This window comes from Equus quagga, chromosome 17 (genome assembly GCF_021613505.1).
Source record: "Equus quagga isolate Etosha38 chromosome 17, UCLA_HA_Equagga_1.0, whole genome shotgun sequence".
NCBI lineage: Eukaryota > Metazoa > Chordata > Mammalia > Perissodactyla > Equidae > Equus > Equus quagga.
This window is the reverse complement of record NC_060283.1, coordinates 24109590-24124366: the sequence shown is the minus strand read 5'-3', so window position 1 is coordinate 24124366 and position 14777 is coordinate 24109590. Positions and strand designations below refer to the sequence as shown.

General features: G+C 39.0%; 1 protein-coding gene across 1 annotated transcript in view; it reads right to left on the bottom strand.

Moving 5' to 3' along the window:
• TTC17 (tetratricopeptide repeat domain 17) overlaps positions 1-14777 on the bottom strand; it is a 108355-nt gene that overhangs the window by 87486 nt on the left and 6092 nt on the right. The window contains exon 2 of the mRNA XM_046643753.1: positions 556-645. Coding sequence (XP_046499709.1) covers positions 556-645 — 90 coding nt within the window. The remainder of the gene's footprint in view (positions 1-555; positions 646-14777) is intronic.

The following is a 14777-nucleotide window of genomic DNA, read 5'->3' as shown; positions in this document are numbered from 1 at the left end:
AAGATTGTCCCTGAGCCAACATCCATGCCAATCTTCCTCTGCTTTGTGTGTGGGACACTGCCAAAGCATGCCTTGACAAATGCTGTGTAGGTCTGTGCTTGGGATCCGAACCTGTGAACCCTGGGCTACCGAAGCAGAGCATGTGAGCTTAACCACTATGCCACCGGGCCAGCCCCTCATATTACACTTTTACAGGGTAGTAAAACCATTCTTCCTTTTCATGTTTTACCCAAACTCTCCTTCCAAGAATCCTCAGAGAGTATTCCTCTTCATACTTGATGGAAAAACTTAGAGATGGAAACTCTGTTCAAGGATATAGTGAGTCAAGAATCAGGCATAAAATTCAGGCTTGGATAGTCTGTTTCTCTTACAGTTGCTCAAATGTCACTCTAATTACACGTTTTTTTAAAAAAAAATATGATCTAAAAGTAGTACATTCCTCTAAAAGTCAGAAGAATCAGGCTTAAGAAATAATATGCTTTAATTTTTCTTTGAACACAACGACTCCTGTGAAATGTGACAAGTTTCAGCTGCGTCCATGCCCAGTTGCCTCACCTCCAATTCTTTGAGGTAGTTAACTGTTGTTTCTTGTCTCATTAATATGACTAAGTCATGGGGATGCTTCAAGTTCATCGGTGAATCCACCTGCAAGCAAGCAAGCAATAAATAAAGCTCGGATTTCATTTATTTATTTGGATTAATAAAGTTTCTTTTAATATGCTTCAAATTACTGTTCAGTCACCCTTATAATCAGTGTTAGGTGCTGAGTAAACTCAAGGGGTATTTGAAATTGATCAAGCGTAAATTTCAGCAAAGAGAATGACAGGTGCAATAGCTGTCCTGTGAACTCCAACTTGAAAGAGCAAGCTCTTGAAGTGAATATTCTGACTTGAGCAGTCATATAAGAAATATTCAAGAAGAGAAGTATTTGGCAATGAATGATAAAAGTAAACTCCTTAAAAGATATTTCATCTATAATAATTAAAAAGGATTGTCTTGTCTTGATAGCGCATTCCATATCTGAACAGGTTTGAGGCAATAAAAGGAAAATACTAAAAGCACCTATTTTTGAAGGCTATTTGTAGAAGCCGTAAATCAAAGATCACATAAAATAATTTTGAGATTACTTACAACTCATATCCTCTGGATCATAAACAGCCACTATGCTGTTGAAGACGTAGGAAAAATGAACCCCCATATGCTGGTAGCAGGCTTATAAATCTGTTCTTATTGTTTGGAGGGTCATTTGACAACATATATCAAAACGTTAAAAGTGCATACCCTTTGAACTAACAATATAAATTCTAGAAAACTACTCTATAGACCTTCCTAAACATGTAGGCAATGATATATACAAGGATGCTCACTATAACACTTCCAGCTGCACAAAAAAAGATTAGAAACAACTTAAGTCCGTCAATAAGGAAATAGGGAAATCCATCATCCAATGAAATGGGATACAGAAAAACTAGACGTCCTGTCATGGAAAGGTGTTCACAATGCATAGTTAACTAAAAACAATGAAGAATAATAAGTATACTATGATGTTTTTGTTTAAGAAATTACATGTATATATTTTTACAGACATAGATGTACACATGTCTGTATATTCACAAAAGTAAATCAGTTTACAGTGGTTTCTTTTGGGAAGTGGGATGAAGAGGACAGGTACGTTCGCATCTTTTCCTTATATACCTATACATATTTTTAATTGCTTATAATGTATGCAGAATACATTTATAATAAGGAAAAAACCACACACACACACACACACACACACACAGGGTTTTTGAATTTCAGAAAAATCTAAGACAGTAGCCTTGGTACCTAAGGGATGAGATGAAGTTCCTGCCATCCCATAGTGTCAGATTGTCAAATTATATACCAGTCCTTCGGGAAGTTCCACTTCGAGAAGAAACTACCTTTTAGTAACCTCTAAGAAATTTACATCAGCTCAACTAACTGATTTTAGAGCTAGCTTGTTAAGTGCAGACAACAGCCTTGCTTAGATACTGGTGAATATGAGGCTATTAAAAAAAAAAAAAACTGTAAAAAGAGGGAATAAGAACAACACGAAATAAAGTTGGATAATTGCTTTAATAATATACATTATAACATCTGAACAATGTGGGGTGACTGCAGATAAAGCTCGTCTGCCGTTGCTCATTCCACCATCTCCAGAGTAGTGCAGAGTAACTTCCACTCACACTTTCATTTCAGTCATCTGAACCGCATAATTATCGTCTCCCGTGGTCTTGCTTTTAAGACGAGATCCCTTCACTGCTGCCCCTGGCCTTCCGACTATATTGGAATTTACTTTAAAACTGGACTCTGAATTTAAAAGACACTAAAAATATAATAGCAAGGCCTGTATTTGACCACCTGAACTGTCCATCTCTATCAATCAATCAAACCTAGCAAAGGTCTACAAGCAAAATGCTAGGTTTATCATGATAAAAGGTAGACAATTTTGCTTCTCTTTTCATAGTACTTGGACACATTCCCAACAGTTATAATTGGGTAGGGCAGGGAAGGCTACTATAATGGGTTGAATATGGACTGATTTAACTCCAAAGCCCAATCAATCTTTTTTACGACAATATGATATAGCAGACCAACATTTTTACAGGAGAAAATGTAAAAGCTACAGCCAGTGGCCAGAGTACAAAAGAGCTTTATATATAAGGAGCCAAAGAAAGTCAGCTTGCTTTGCAACTTTGTCCAGACCTCAAGAGGTAGCTGTTTAGTACATGACTCTGTAAGTATTTTCAAATGAGGGTTTTAGAAAAATACTGGGGGGTGGGGGGGAGGAATGTGGGAGTACGACATTCCCATTACGAAATACCCAATCAGTCTGATTACCTGAGATTTGGGGAACTGCAAGAGGAATGAAAGAAGGAGACAAGTGAAGATTTATATTAGAGAAATATTTAAAGAATAATCTTAGTTTTAGATTAAAAAGATACTAGATAGGCAGGGCTTTATCATATTTGAATAGCATGGGTTTGGCCAACTTCAGTTGTGAGGGAGTACTTTTTGTTTCCTTGAAGCCTTTAGTTCAACAAAGATACAGCAGCTTGAGGAGGTATAAAGACAAAATTATTAGCAGAAGGAAGGAAGGGAGTCCACCGACAGCTGTGTTTCTCTTTTTGATGGGGCAGCAAATGGCATGGACCTTTGCCAGAGAAGGGTTGGTTTTAGAAGATTTAGAGCCTGACATGTATTTTTATTGAGGTACCTTCAAGTTCTTAAATTTTAAGACTTTATAATTATCTTTGGCAAATGCCATTCAGCTTGAATTTCTCTCTTTTCGAATATCTCTTCCTCAGAAGATTATGGAAGAGGGTATGTTTGACAACTTTGTAAATACTACAACATCCATTCAACCAATTAGAGTTCATTATGCCTCTATGAACCAGGACCACTATGAGTCAATGTATTTGGAGCCTATGTACTCCCATTGTTATACACAACGTGAAAAGGAATGGTAATATGCTTTCAAAATCTTCGGCATTTAGAAGACGCTGCTATAAACCCAGGAACAAAAAGCGACAGGAACTAGAGAGAGGTAGGTTATGTAACACGTACACAAGATCTCAAAGCACTTTATGACTTTTTCATAGGGACAAACAACCTTACTGCACAGTACAGTAAACGATGATTGTAAAGATCTGAATCATCAAGAAAAAGTGGACTTATTTTCAATTTGCTCTACTTAAGAAGGTGAAGAAATACGAACTATATTTTAGAGCAATATTTACACCGCCGGAAAAAAGTGATCGAGTATTTGGAAATTAGCTATAGGGAATTCTCCTATCCAGAAGGATTCATTCTCTAAGAGTTCCAGGTCAACAAAGTTCCACTGTTACTGGAGGAATTTATTTTAATTGAAAAAATGACAAACCATGTAAGGCAATTTAATTTTATTTTCCTTTGAATACATCATCTAAGTACATGTATCCAATTATATTTAACAGCAGTAAATATCTTACTCGTATCAAGCACATTTTCATATATTTGATTTGCTGCTGTCTTAACCAAGACATCATTAATATCTACATCTCTAATCCTGAGCCCTCTCTCTGTGAATTCAGTAGTAAATTTACATGGTAACAGATGGAAATGTCACTATGTAAGAGTAATTACTTCACTGCCAAATGAGAGAAAGTGCGAACATTTCAAACTTAAAATAACCAATGTAAGGGTATAAACACTTTTGAGTTCTACACAAGCAAGTTTGTGTCAATCATTTTCCAATGGTCCTTTATGATGGAAATTGAATATTTCTATTTTAACATTAATTCCAGCCCTCATATGCAACTAACTCTTCACAAATGCCGAACATTTTTACCTATTTTTTTAAAAAAATGGTATTCAAATGAGTACATGAAAGCAATATTAATGCGCAACTCACTTTTCTCCCTACGGCAGTTTGAAACTGATGAGTGAAGTCTTATATTAAGCCATATTCATTTTTAAAAATTTCCCCTTAAGTTAGAAACTAGGGATGGAATATTTCAAATCTTTTATTCAGAATTTTAGATTATTTAAATATTGAGGCAATATGGTGGAAAACATAAATCTTCAAAGCAACCAAGATTTCACCTCTGCCTTAAATGCTCCCACTCAGCAGATGTTTACAGGTTTTGCCATCCGGGATCTGCAATCCCCTTCTTGTGGCAAAAGCACCGCTTGTTTGTCTGGAAGCATCCTTCCCCACATGGGAAGCCCCGAGCAGTGGATTCCTTTCCCTTGGTCATGGTGATTATTTCCAAGATGGGACATTAACTTAGAGGTCAGTTGGTACTAAAAAGACTCTAATCCAGAATTTTCATTTAAGCTAGTGGGGACCAGCCATCCTATACCCACAGGGGGCCTGAGAATGGGGTTAAAGAAGCAGAGAAACGAAGACAGAGAAAAAGTCATCCTGGTTACACCGTTTGATCAAACTGTATCTGTTGTACTTAGAATTCATCCCAACATTCCAATGAAAGTTTTCAATACAGAAAGTCTTGAGGCTACTTCTTAAGGCCCTCTGCCTAATTTTCTTTAGGCCCTCCGCCTAGAGTATCTTCTTATCCTTGCTGATCTTTTAAGAGCCACTGTGCCTTTGCACATGCTCATTCCTCGACTTGGAATGCATTTCTAGCTCTATGCTTTTGGCAAAGGCCAAATAACCTGGTTCCAACGACATTTCTGTTGCGAGGCCGTCCTTCTCTCAAGCTCCCATAGTACCTCATACACACTTCTTTAATAGCATTTATTATATTGTTTAATTATTGTATGTCTAGTTCTCCTCCACTTTTTTTTTGGTATTCCTCTTTCTACCTTCAGTACTTAATATGCTTTCAGGTACATGTTAGGCACTCAATACATTGTCGATTGTTTGATGAAGGTGTCTGATGTCACATTTGTTAGATACTCCATCTCCATCTTCTAAGGTACTACCATTCACTGATGACTATCTGGAAAGGAGCTAAGGTGGCTAAGCCACCAGGAATCAGGAAAAAATAAGTCCTTGACAGATCTATGATTAGTTGTATGACCTTAAGCAAATTACCTTCCCTGCCTGGGCTTCCATTTCCTCATCTATAAACTGAGGGAACCCAACCTAATGACTTCTAAAGTTCCTTATCATTTCAAATCCTACCTCTATAAAAGATTTAACACTATCATGAAAGTATTACATTTTAACCAGCCCAACCTACACCACTGAAGTAACCTGATGTTCAAACAAATGAAATTATCATTCTTCCAACTTGTCCATATGAATTTGTACTCGCCCTAGGCAGGGAATATTTCCAAAGCTGCAGTTAAAAGTTTCTTTTAAACTGTCAATTTGTCAAATTAAACCAAGGCTCCAATTAGCAGTGGCTAGCTATTTCTGAGCAATTAAGCTGCTCTTGTCTTATAGGCAAGCTCAGCTCTCTCTGTCCTTATGCAACTTAATTCGAACAAATTTCGACTTAAATCTTTTTTCTGATTATAAGCTAAACGTTACTGTAAAAATGAAGAGAATATAGGCAATATAAAGAAAATTAAAATTACTTGAAATCGCATCTTCAGAGAGATCTGCTACTAGATATAAATATCATGTCAGGATAACTTCTGTGCACATATATACATACAGATATGTAGATAAATATTTTTATAGAAATGGGACCATAATATAGCTACTATATTGCATCCTTCCCTTTTCCACTCTTCCCTGAATTTTATCAGACTTCTTTCCCAGTAAATACAGGTCTACATCATCATATTTAGCAGTTATTATTAAAGTCATTTACCTAGGTTCTTACTAGTTTGGGTTTTTAGTTATTCTCTCTTTTAAACAATATTGTGATGAATCTCCCTACACTTAAATTTATTGGGTAGCTATCTAATTATTTCCTTCCTAGAAAGAGAATGGCTAGGTTGAAGGGATTGTACTTTTAAATTTATATTCTTTTGCTAGCTTTTCTCCAGAATAGCTGAATCATTTTAAATTCCTAACAACAGTCATTGGGTGAGTACATTTTCATCTCTTTCTTGGCCATATGTATTTCTTCTTTTGTGTACTTATAAAAAAATCTTTCTCACTGCCTTTCTTTGAATCCATCTGCAAGTTTATACATCATATTTTATGAATGGTGGTTTCTAGTTGGCAGAATCCTAAGTGATTAGTCTCTTCTGGTTTGAGTTGCCTGACTTTTTCTACAGTGAACACATATGACTTAAATTTATAAAGTATTTTTTTTTTAAAGTGTTATCTGGGGCCGGCCTGGTGGTGCAGCGGTTAAGTTTGCACGTTCCGCTTCGGTGGCCCGGGGTTCGCCAGTTTGGATCCCTGGTGCAGACATGGCACTGCTCGGCAAGCCATGCTGTGGTAGGCATCCCATATATAAAGTAGAGGAAGATGGGCACGGATTTTTGCTCAGGGCTAATCTTCCTCGAAAAAAAAAAAAGTGTTATCTACAGGTCATCTTTTTAAAATGAAACTTCAGTGCGCTATGCAACATGCTTTATTGTATTTTTGTGTGTGAGGAAGATTGGACCTGAGCTGACGTCTGTTGCCAATCTTTCTCTTTTTGCTTGAGGAAGGTTGTCCCTGAGCTAACATCCATGCCAATCTTCCTCTGTTTTGTATGTGGGATGCTGCCACAGCATGGCTTGATGAACAGTGTGTAGGTCTGCACCTGGGATCTGAACCCATGAACTCTAGGCCACTGAAGCAGAGCATGTGAACTTAACCAGTATGCCACTGGGCCGGCCCCATATTGTATTTGAAAATAACACCACCAATAAATTGTAATGTTAAATATAAGCTTGGGTCTGAGGAACAATCTTGTAAAATTGCTCTCACAGATGTGGGGCCAGGCAAAACACTAAAAAAGACACATCTTTTGTATTTTCTTGTTCCTTACCTTTCTCCCCTCAGACTTTTGGCCTTATCTCAAACTAATTCACTGCCATTTTCAAATGATTGTCCAAGGAAACCTCACCTTTGTGACCCCTGTCAAGCTAATACAGTGGCATGCAGGATGAGTTTTTGAGGGACAGAATAAGGAAGGGAGAAAAGTCTGTCACCTCACTTTGCAGGCAACTTTCTTTTCAAGATTCAAGTCTGACCATCATGGATTTACAGCTTCTTCCAGATCTAGAGAAGCCCAAATTCATAAAATATCACTCTAGCCTCAGCTCTCAAGAGGGACTTACTTACACTGGCTTCCAACAATTATTGTAACTGTCGAAACTTTAATATGTAGTGTAAACAGATCGCTTACTAGAAGCATTTAATCGTATGAGATCAATAAAACACTATTATTATGAACTGTCAGGATTTGGAAATATTTTGGTTAAAGATGACTTCTTTCTGCTGTTAGAGTACACGCATGGTATTTCAATGAGAAATTAAAAACGAATTTTGTAGGATATCAAGTTATCAAAACTGAAAATGAACTTTAAATAAACAAAAACCTTGAATCCTGACCATCACATGAATTTTTACGGCCTTATATTTCTATTTTCTAAAGTTTTACCCTAAATTTGATTTTACCTTCTCATTTTCACAGTTCTTGGAAGACACAATAGTAAATGTTCAAACTCACATAAAATAATCTAGGTATCTGAAGTATATTATATAGTTATAATCTAGATTTGAACATGTTTGGTGTTGCAGCCAATTGTATTAGAACACTCACGTCAAACAATCCCCATTTATCTAGTAAGTTAGTAACCATTTTCAACATGAACAACAAATGAACAATTTCTTATAAAAGTGCTACCAGTCTACATTTTCTGATTTATATCACCAGGAAATACACAAACAACATAATGAATAAAGTAGACAATATACAACTTTACCAGGAAAGAAAAGGAAATGCCACATCAGGACACAAAAGTCATGGATATTTCTCACTCGTATACTTAGGATATTCTTGTAAACATATACAGAAACAATGTAACTGTACACTTAGAGCCGTTTTATATGTAACTCAGAAGGAACTCTCATTCCAGCAGCAAATCTTTACTGAACACTGAATAAGGGACCAAGAAAGATGTCCACGAACCTGCTCAATGTAATCACACGGGGCCTTAAAAGTGGAATAGGGAGGTCAAAGTGAGAGGGAGGTGGCTAAAGAAGAATGGTCAGAGAGATGCAATCTTGCTGGCTTTGAAGATGCAATGAAAGGGGGTCAAAAGCCAAGGAATGTGGGTGGCTTCTAGAAACTGGAAAAGGCAAAAAAATGAACTCTTTCTCTAGAACCTCCAGAAAGATAGGCAGCCCAAGTCCCTTTGATTTTTTTGCCCAGTGCAATATGGGTTGGACTTCTAATCGACAGAGCTGTCAAATAATAAATTTGTGTTGCTTTAAGCCACTAAGTTTGCAGTAACTTTTTACAGCAGCAATGGAAAACTAAAACAAGCACTCACTAAGTACCAGACATAATGCCAGGCATTACGGTGATGAAGAAAATAGGTGTGAGCTTGAAAATTTCGTCAGAGGGGTGCTAAGAACTCAATTGTGTCTCTCTCCAAAATTTGTATGTGGAAGCCCTAATCCGCAATGTGATGATAATTGGAGATGGGGCCTATGTGAGGTCATCAGGTTTAAATGAGATCGTGAAGTTGGGCCCTCATGATGAGGTCAGTGCCCTTATAAAAGGAGTCACCAGAGAGCTTGCTTTCTCTTTTTCTCTGCCATGCGAGGACACAGCAAGATGCAGCCATCTGTAAGGCAATAAGAGGGCCCTCACCAGAACCTGACCGTCCTGGTACTCTCATCCTGGACTTCTAGCCTCCAGAACTGGGAGAAAATAAACTTTGGTTGTTCAAGTAACCCAGTTTATGGCATTTTGTTTTGGCAGCGCAAGTTATGCCAGATTTTTCAGTCAAATATTGGAAAAGGGACACTAAAATTGGTGCCAGAAATTGAACTCATCGCACAGGTCATGGCAAACTCAACAGCCAGGAAATTACTCTGCTATCTCATGCTGGAAATTGCTACTCTAAAAGACAGGACTGAAGAAAGTTCAACCTGATTACTCATCAAAACACTGGGGCATCAACTGTGGGGGAAAACAGATCAGCACGACTCATTTCTTGGACTGCAGTCCCAGCAAGGATGAAATAAGCGTTAGTGACAAAGGTGTAATTTTTCTATGAAGATAACAAAACCAAAGTGAAGACTCTCTTTTGTTCATACTTCTACTGATGGCCACAACACTATTTAGCTAAGGGCACTGGATGGAATAAGTGGTCTTTCACTAAAACTGGATTATGAACAAAGGTTTTACATAGCCTCAACACTGTTGGTCATTTTCAAACACTCCTGATGCAGCCCTTTAGGACAATTTGGCAATATCTAAGAGAACTAAATATAATGCAGTTTTAGAACCGGGAAATTCCATTACAAAGAATTCATCTTACAGATATACGCAACATACTCATGGAAGCATGTAAGCAAGTTCACTCAATGCAACATTGTTTATGGTAGTAAAGACCCGGAAACAATGTTCACTCAATGCAACATTGTTTACGGTAGTAAAAACCTGGAAACAATTCAAATGTCCATCACCAGGGAACTGGTTAAATAAATTACAAAATATTACGCAGTCTTAAGGGAGAAGAGGGTAGCTTTCAATTTCTGACATAGGCAGATGCCTAAGTCTTATTAAGTGAATAAAGGCTAGCGGTGAGACAAAATGTTTCCAGTTGTGTGTTTTAAAAGAAAACTATATATGTGTTTGCAAATTCATAGAAACGTTTTGGAAGAATACACAAATAATCCTCTATGACTGCTTCCAGGAAGAATGACTGTGGGTAGTTATGAAACTTTCACTTTTCATTTTATTACATGCTAAGTAGCTTGAAAATTTTTTTCAACAATGATCATGTATTCTATAGTCTTTAATTCAATTACAGAATTGAAAAGATTTTAAAAAGGAAAATTTTAACTTGATGACTGTTTTACAAATAAAACTACAGAAATATTTTTCTTTATGTTAGTAGCAGTGTTTAGCAGTGCAGAAAGAAAACAGAGTTTCGAGAGTCAGATCTTTATTAGAGTCCACACCCTGCCACTCCCTTCCTGCATGTCCTTGGTCAAGGAGTTTAACCACACTCAGCCTGCATTTCTTTCTTTAATAGAGATCAATCAATACCCACATCCTACTGGGTCTGTACGAGATAAAATGAGAGAACAAATAAAAAACACTTGATAAAAGTGTTCAGTGAAACACTAAACTGTTTTTATTACAAAAAATGTTACTGGTTGACATCCTTAACTAGAGTCACTTCCACCTATGACCGTAGGAAAAGAAACTCTATGGAGGCAGGGCCTGTAGCCCCCTCACAGCTGTGTTCTGAGTACCTAACACAGAAAGCATTCAGACATGTATTGAACGAGTGAGCCAAGAGTGCCAAGTGTAGGAACAGGCACCCAGTAAAGCACGCAGCAAATGCTGGCTCAAATAACAATGTTCCTGACTTTGACCACTTTTGGCATGTACGACTCTCGAGTGTTACCAAAGATTAATTACCCATCTCAATTCCCCACCAAGGAATTAGGGTAAAGGTAGAAAGGACCAACCGTGGGGGGAGGGGAGTGGAGTCCCTCTTGCCAGTGACCTGATTTTAACTGAAATAACTAAGTGTCTCAGAGGAAAAGTGGACTGAAGAAAGATGTTAGCAAAAAATACACAAATGAGTTCTTTTCAAAAGTTAGACTCATGAAGTAGTTACTACTGAGTAAACATATATGGGAGGCACAATATGATCTGACCAGTGTGAATTCCTAACAGTATGTCTTGGAAGCAAATATATACTTTGGCCTATATAAAACTGTCACAATCTTATAGATTTTTAATAGATGCTTTTGGGGGTACATGTTTAAAGAAATTTCTTAATAGCGACTTACTTAAGCTTCTATAATATTTAATTAATTTAAATAATGCCACAATTTCAAATATAAGTTCTTTGAGCATATCATAAATGGTATGTTGGAGAAGTAATATATCCCAGTAGTCAGCAGGAAAGTAGATTATCCGAGGCACCGTTTTACAACTCTGGTTCAGAGATACCATGTTCTTAGAGAAGCCTTAGGTTGTCTAGACCTTTCATTGGTAACAGAGAGAATGAATGAATTGGCCTGTCCCGTTTAAAGTAAACGCACCTCCTTCCTTCAGACTACTAAAACGGTGGCCCTTCAATCTGCTGATATCTTGCGGATGTAAGAGCTATTTCCGGAGTAAATACTGCCTGCACACAGACATGCTCGCACTCTCTCTCTCTCACTTATTCAACATTTCCTGAGTGTGCATCGTGTCAAGCACTGCTTTAGGCACTAGGGTTACTTCACTGAACAAAACAAGGCTGCTGCCTTCATAGAGCTTATGTTCTTGCAGCAAGATAGCCAATAAAGTATACATTACAATAGAGTGCCAGTAATAAGTGTCACGAAGAAAAATCGAGTAGAGTAAGAAGACAGAGTGATGGAAGGAGATGTTGTTTTAGACAGTGTGGTCAGAAAATGGGTGACACAAGAACAGAGACCTTAACGAGGAGAGGGGATGAGCCATGATGATGCCTGCAGAAGGGCGTTTCAAGCAGAGGAAGGAGCAAGAACAAAGGTCTTGTTGAAGCAAGAAGCAACGACCTCGGCGCTTGGAAGAACATCTGAAGGCTGTTGTGGCTGGAGCACAACACACAAGAAGGAAAGTGGCATCCGGGGCAGAGAGGTGGCCGGGGGCCAGGTCCCAGATCTTGCAGGGCCTTACAGGCCATGGTGAAAACTCCAGGTTTGATTCTTGAAGTGTGATGGGAAACCACCGAAGGTTTTCTGATGCTCTTTGCTTCCCTTCCTGCATGACCCCTAAGAGAGTGACATGACCAGACTACGGTTTTTAAAAGATCAATTTGGCTGCTCTGGGGAGAACAGACTCTATGCGGCAAATGTGGAAGCTAGGAGAGAGAGCGAAACAGAGGCTGTACGAGGGAGGCAGAAGCAGAGGTGGAAAGACAAGCTTGATCCAGGATACGATTCGGAAGTCAAGTTCACAGGTTATTGATAGATTGGGTATGAGATGTGAGAGAAAAAAGAGTCAAGGAATAGACCAAGATTTTGGACCTGCGCAATTTAGTAACAGGTGGGAAATCAAGAGTTCAGTTCAGAACACGATGTATTTTTGATGTCGAAGTGGACATGTTGAGTAAGCAGTTGGATATATGAGTCTGGAGTTCAGGGAGAAACTGCAGATAGGATTTGGCAGTTCTCAGAATACATATGGTATTTTATGCCATGAGTCTGCATAAGATCATCTGGTGAGCACAAGTCAGAGGGAAGAAAAGGGGCACCCCAGTACTTCAGACTCATGGAGAAAAGAGGAATTCAGCAGAGGAGAAGGAGAAGTCATGGTCGGGGATTTAGAAGCAAAACCAAGAGTGTATGTCCTGGACGCCGTGTAAGAAAATAGTTCAATATGGGATGAGGACAAACGCTGGGCTGCTAAAAGATTAAGTAAGATGACTGAGAACTGAGCACTGATTTTGGCAATATGGAAGACCTCGGGTATCCTGACAAGAGCTATGGGGACAAGGACTGATTGGAGTGGGTTTACAAGAGACCTAAATGAAGAGAGGGAGAGAGTCTGCGAGCACAGCAGTTCTCTGGAGCTGTCTGGCTATGGAGGAGCCCTCAGCAGGGGAACTCCCCTTGCTATTACCATTGCAGAGGAGAGCAGAGACGGAGGGGATGGAGCTCGGCCGGCTCCCTACACTTTGGCGTGCAAAGCCGCTCTAATTTTCGACCTGACCAGCTGGTAAGCCCGCCTCCTCCTCACTGTCAGATTGCCTTCTGTTCGTTTCAACAGTGCTGCTTCTGAACTGCACAACTGCTGAACCTCACGGCAGACCCGAATCCCTCAACATGAGGCTGCCATTCATTTCCCACCTACCTCACCTCTGCCCTTTCCGATTCTTGGTTCTGTTTTTCTCGTTTACTATTTTTTCTTGTCTCTTCTCGCTTCTCCATTTTTTCTGATGTCTGAGCAATAGAGTTGACCTTTTAGATATAACATCAGCGACCAAGAGGATGACTTCCCTTGCACACACAACCTGACCATAGTAGACAGGCAAGAGTAATCTCTGAAATTATGGCTCTTCTCACCTGTGTTCAGCACTCGTTTTGAAGGCCTAAGGCCAGAGTCACTGATGGGTTATTTAGAACTTTAAAGATCTTCTGGAATTCTGAGGCTTCCATTAGGCTAGTCTCCAGAAGACTATCACATTAGTGAGTATTGTACGGCTTCATTCAGACAAATAGTAAATTCCTAAAATGCAGGAAGCACTTCTCACATTTCCTCATATCATCCATTCAACAGATATCATTGTAGGCTATATGATCAAGCAGTGTGAGAGATGCTGGAGTTGCTGAGAAGATGGATACAGCCACTCCTTTCACGGAGCATGTAATAGTCTAGGAGGGCATTTACTAAGAAAATAGACATAACGTGGTATGGTAAGTGCTTTCATAAGGGAATAAAGGATGCTCTGAAAGCACATGGAAGGAAAAGCTTATTCAAATTTGGGCATCATAGAAGCTTCTCCGAGAAAGTGATGTTAAAGTTGTAAAGGGCATGAGTTAGCCAGATTGGGACATTCTGGAGGAAGAATGTGTGCAGAGGCACAGAAGCAAGTGAGAGCAGAGCTTATCTGGGGACACTGACAAAAGTTAAGTATGGCTAGGGGCTAGCCCTGTGGCTGAGTGGTTAAGTTTGCGCCTTCTGTTTTAGTGACCCAGGGGTTTGCTGGTTTGGATCCTGGGTGCGGACATGGCACCGCTCATCACATCATTCTGAGGTGACGTACCACATAGCACAACCAGAAGGACCTGCAACTAGAATATACAACTATGTACTGGGGGCCTTTGGGGAGAAGAAGAAGAAGAAAAAGATTGGTAACAGATGTTAGCTCAGTTGCCAATCTTTAAAAAAAAAAGTTAAGTATGGCTAAGTGTATATGTGTGTATACTCTGGGGTGGGGGGGGGCACACAAGGATGAGCAGAGATAAGGCTGGAGAGAAGGAAGGGCAGGTCATAAGACATGTTAAAGAATTTTGCCCATATCCTAGGATCTGTACCAAACTGTTACAGGTAGTTTTCCTTGGGGAGTAAGAATGGGTAGAGGTGGGAAGACTTCACTTCGTGACTTTAAATACTCCCACAATGTAAGACATTTACGTTTACAATGACATGCATTACGTCTGTAACTCAAATTTTTATTAAGCAAAAACAAGAAGG